The following is a 5,379-nucleotide window of genomic DNA, read 5'->3' on the forward strand; positions in this document are numbered from 1 at the left end:
AACATTAAGACTACCCTTAAATTATAATTATTATTTAATATTTGTGTTAAGGATTGGCTTAGTGCATATGGTCCCACTTAGATTGTGAAGTCAATAATTGGTTTATTGTCTTTGGTTCTTGAAATTATTCAACTTATACACAATGAGATTGCAACGAGAATCACTGTCATATATTGGCAGCCGTAGGTGAATACTGCTTCTTACTTTGTTGAGTACCTTTAGTTTTCAAGAGGAGACATCACTGTCAAGATGAACAGGTCAAACCCTTAAATTAATAATAAGGTGTCATGTCACTACCTCCTAGGGTTTTAGCCCACCAACTGGGGCCATCAACTTCAAAAGTGAGTATCTCTCAAACCAAGAAGACTTATGTGGCATACCACATATCAACAAAAATATTTTGATGAGAAGAATCCAATGACATGGATCTCCAAATCAACTTCAATGTTTTGATCCTTAAAAAACTCTCAACAAAGTCGGGGTACGTCCTCAGTCCAAAGAACCCAAATCCTGGGACCTAGGTTTTCAACCATCCAATAATGTCGCTTTCAACTTGATGTAATCCAAAAAATTCTAAGCGTTCATTGTTCATTGTTCATTTGACATCAATCACTGTTTTTTTTTAGTCAAAGTTAAACCTAGTGAAACCCATGGGTTGACATGAATGATAACACCATCCAACTTCTTTGCACCGTCACTGCTTTGGAATAAATCTGTGAGGGTTTTCCACACTGCAAATGGAGTTTCATTTCAATGCAAATTCGAAACCACATGATCTTTGACTCCCTCCAAAATAATCCTACTGGGTTTTGTTGTGTCTTTCTTCCACTGAGCCAGTTGTTGTGCATCTGATGTTGTTAGTTTTGGAATATCATTTTGAATGAATACTCCATTGTCATTCAGCGCAAATTCCATCTTGTCTTTCCAAGCACATAAGTTCAAAGTTCCTTCAAATTCATACTCAAGCCTCAATCCATTGAAAGACAATGTCCCTGCATTGAAAAAAGTATGCACCACAAAACTCTATTAATTGGAATTTTTGATGAGAGAAGATCAAAAACCTAGTTTCTATGTATTTTTTAATAGATATGTTACCATTTAGAAATAACTCGAAATTTATAGTGGCTAATGAAATCAAACTGAAATCAATAGATGCAAATTTCTTGTACTCAATCTGTGGAAAGAAAACATACAATAGAAACATATGCAATCATTCAATCACAATGACACTAGTTTTATTGGTGAACCCAACTGCAAAAAACCCTCCTATGTTTGGATTATATCATATGAGAACAATGACCTATTACAATGATAGCTTCAATCCTTGAAGCTCAACCTGCAGTACAATATTAATCTCCTCCTCAATATGGTATGGAAAATACTTAGCCAATCTAGACCTCTTGCGTCTATTTCTTTAGGCAATTCAACACCTAAAGAATAGAAAAACTCTTATTTCCTTACGCAAATCCCAAGAGAAATAGTTCATTTGTTGTACACTCACTAGTATACAATAATGATTACATTGATGCCATTTTTCTCCAATCAACTAAGCAATTCAAATTGCATGCATGACTAGGGTTATTTTTAGTAAATTGATTAGTTAACTTATAGATCAATAAATTAACAATAGTTATAACTACTCAACTAAACTCCTACTTACTCTATTCATGGCAAAAACTCAGATAACTAAACTCGAACCCACAAACTCGCACTGACTGACTTAACTAAGTGACTTGGCCATGTCACCCTCGATAACTACAACTCAAGTCATCTTGTTGATGTTGAAATTTGAATTTCTTCTTTTGATTAAAACAAGTCAAATGAAGCGTTTTCTTGCTACAATTTAACAAAGCACACTTGTGAATCCTAAATGGATCCACCAAGTATATATCACCATAGGGTTTTCATAATCAAGTTTGCACTCACCACACCAAATTCTCAGAAATACACAATAAGATAGACAACCTCAGGGCACTCAAAAGCCTTGCTCCTCACCCCTTTTATAGGCTTGATGGACTCTCTTGAAGCCTTTATTTTATTATTTTTCTCAAAACAAAAGACAAATACCATGGGAAATCACCATGGGAAAATACAATGCATTTTGACCACATAAAAAAAAAAACTTTATTTTATTATTTTCCTCATAAACAAATAAAGGCAAATATCTTGGAAAACCATTAAACTCAAATGCACTCCATCTTGACCACCTCAAAAAAAAAGCATATTCCAAAAAGCATATATTGAATATTACATTATTCTCATCCAACAAACAAAATAGAAAGACATACAATCATTATTTACCATTTTCATTCTCCCAAAATCATACATTCATTTAATGCAAATATCAGCCTAGATCTATATTAAATATGGATCTAACATGAGCAGAGAAGTATCTAATTTTTCATTTAATGCAAATATCAACTTAGATCTATGTTAAATATGCATCTAACATGAGCCTAGAGGGATCTAATTTTTTTTTAAACCTATATTATTTAAATATTTTGTATAATTATTTAATTTTAAAAAATTTATTTGAGCTGAACAAAATTTCAACTTTGGTCATGGACAAACAGAATTACACATCTCACCAATAGAAGTACACATCATACTACACATCACACCTATAGAATTACACATCATACGCATCATACTACACATCACACCTATAGAATTACACATCATACTGGGCTGTGAGGTAGAATGGAGTTGTCTTTAGTGTGACTTTTTGGAGATTCTAGTGATGAAATCCGACAGAAAAAATTGAGGTTAAATCTTGATTTGTATTATTTAAAATGGTTTTTTAACTGCATATTTGGATTCAGCACCCTGAAAAACCCCTCGGACGCTTTGATTGTGCAGAAATTAGCTATCAAACTTGCGATTTCAATGAATTGCTACTTTGACTGGAAAAACCCACCAGAAGAGATTCCAAAAAGTCTCTTTAAAGACAACTCTCAAGTAGAATGAGCCTACCAGATTGTACTGTAGAATGAGCCGAATGAGCCTACATGACACTGGGCTGTAAAATGAGCCTCTCATAGAAATACAAGTCATTCAAACAAATAAATGACAAATCACGAAAACGATAAGCCAACCTACTTTTAAAAATACCTTCAATCAATCTTCTACTTAGGGTTACTGCTCTAATCCAACCTACTTTTAAAAATACCTTCAATCAATCTTCTACTTAGGGTTACTGCTCTAATCTGAGGGCTACTCTCCACCCTATAAACACCATGATATTGTTCTTTCCCCAGCCTGTTGTCCAACTGCTCTAATCTCAAGGCTATTCTCCAACCCTCTAAACATCTCGATATGCTTCTTTCCCCAACCTATTGTCCAACCTCTAAACAGCTTGATATTGCTTTTCCCCTGTAACTATCTTTTTTAGGAGAGCACATAAATCACAAAGTAAATCCTTGCAAACACAGCATTTTAATCTTTAGAAAGAAACAATCCAGATCAGCCCATTACTCTTAGCGAAATCGCAAATCAAATCCTTGCAAACACATCGTTTTAATCTTTAGCAAAACACAATCCTGATCAGCCCCACAAAATAAGAAAGATTTGATTTAAATATAGCTTGCACCTTGGCTTACTATAAATTTGGCTTCATTACAACTGAAATACATATAAAGTAGCTAATAATATCAACCTAAGCCATGCCTATGTCTGCACAAAAGCCATAAATCTACATATTACAACTACACTTTCATGGCCATAAATCTACATATTACAACTACACTTTCATGGCAGCTATGATTTTATGGCCCAAATAGCTGCTCTCAAGTGCCCAAAGTGAAAAATGATCACAAAATACAACTACCTATAAGTGAAGAGTGATCACAAATTACAATTACATTTTCTTCAAGCAACTACGGTCTTAAACAGCCAAATAGCTGCTCTTAAATGTTCAGAAGTGGAAAGCGTTTGCAGCGTCGCTATCCATGAGGGCAGAAGGTGATAAGATAGTCAGCCCCAGAGCATGTAACCAAGCTGCTCGGATCGTCATAGGCATAACTGTAAGCTCTGGGACACGCATTCTTAAATAGACGAGAGAAACTAGTGGGTCTGCATGTCTGGGGATTTCCATAGGAACCCGTACAACAATACTGAGGCGTGCTGAAGGCAAAGCAGGCACTCTTACAAGCCATGACACAGCCCTGCTCATTCTTCACCTGAAGTGAAGGCGGGCAGTTGAGGTTCAAGTCGCTGATGCACCCCGCATATGTGCATTTACCGGAGCCTTTGCGGGTAGCTATGGCAATGGGAAGATTGTAGCCATCCACGAGACTCACATCGTAGAAGTCCTGTGTGCCCAGGGTGAACTCGGCGAGCGTGGCTGGTGGCGCGCCTCCAGCACCGTTGCATTGGAGTTGGCCTCCGCAGTCACCGGTGGCACAAACGCCTTTTCCGTTGCTATCGAAGGAGCAACCGTGGCGACCCCATATTCGTCCCGACCATTCCGAAGGAGGAACGATGGACACGGTCTGTGACGGCATTAAACGAAACCCACCATTGGCAAGCACGGGTCTGCCGGCGCTGGGCTGGATTCCGGGCCATACCGAATGCTTGCATTTGTTAAACAGAGTAAAAGTTGTTGCAAAAACACCACTTCCACCTTCACATCACAGCCAACCATAACCATACCAAGTCATACAACATGAAATAAAATCTGAAAAAGCTTGAAAACCAGAATGCCAACTAAAAACATAGAGATTTATATATATTACCAGAAATATAGAGGAGTATGAAGCAGGCAACTAGATGGTCAATCTTCAACCCCATTTCGTGCCGACTGTGAAGAAATAAGAGGATGAGGTGTGAGATCGGTGAGGAAGAGGTTAATTTGTATATGTAAGTTCAGATTCCCATTGATTGTTGTGCACTGCAAGAAGTGGAATTATTACGAAGACACGCATTACCGGTCGGGCTTTCACAGTGTACGAGGGAAAACACAGGAAATTGAGTCCGATGGGTGTTGTCGGAGCGCTGCGCTCCAGGTGCAAAGAGACAAATTAATATGCAGAGTCAAGAAAACTGTGGCATGTGTGCGGTCATGAAAGCGGCGTCGTACTCTTCACTTACAAAGTGTAATCGGAGCGTATCTCAAGGTACATAGATAACGCCAAACGCCTCTGCTCTATCGTATGCATCCTTTACCATGTGACAGTTGCCAGAGCTCCAGAGGGTTGCAGACTGCAGTAAATAAATCTGACGCCCGTGAGATTGTCCGGAGATTCTTTCCTTCCGCTTGGTCTATACAAACTCTACCAGAGTTATTTTTGGAGCATCTGAAAAAATAGACACTAGCTAGCATGGCAGGGTGGGAATTCCAAAATTAACATGGAAGGTAGTGTTTGAATTTCAAAATTTAAT

At 37.7% G+C, this 5,379-nt stretch overlaps 1 protein-coding gene across 1 annotated transcript; it reads right to left on the reverse strand.

Annotated features, from left to right (window-relative positions):
- Nucleotides 1-3,566: 3,566 nt before the first annotated feature.
- On the reverse strand, nucleotides 3,567-4,984 carry LOC149233963 (thaumatin-like protein). The gene is made up of 2 exons (XM_089371694.1): nucleotides 4,734-4,984; nucleotides 3,567-4,621 (listed from the first exon to the last, which is right to left on the reverse strand). Exons 1-2 carry the CDS (start codon nucleotides 4,786-4,788, stop codon nucleotides 3,942-3,944), a joined length of 735 nt encoding a protein of 244 aa, XP_089227820.1. The 5' UTR covers nucleotides 4,789-4,984; the 3' UTR covers nucleotides 3,567-3,941.
- Nucleotides 4,985-5,379: the final 395 nt, after the last annotated feature.

The sequence above is a fragment of the Pinus tabuliformis genome, chromosome 8, assembly GCF_031772625.1.
Source record: "Pinus tabuliformis cultivar Carrire ecotype Pingquan chromosome 8, CPIR1, whole genome shotgun sequence".
Classification (NCBI taxonomy): Eukaryota; Viridiplantae; Streptophyta; class Pinopsida; order Pinales; family Pinaceae; genus Pinus; species Pinus tabuliformis.

What these genes read in the sequence shown, in the direction of transcription:
- LOC149233963 (XM_089371694.1), bottom strand. Translation starts at nt 4,788, where the DNA reads ATGGGGTTGAAGATTGACCATCTAGTTGCCTGCTTCATACTCCTCTAT. An exon ending in CATACTCCTCTATATTTCTG is followed by an intron (nt 4,622 to 4,733) that starts GTAATATATATA and finishes TGTGATGTGAAG; the next exon opens with GTGGAAGTGGTGTTTTTGCA.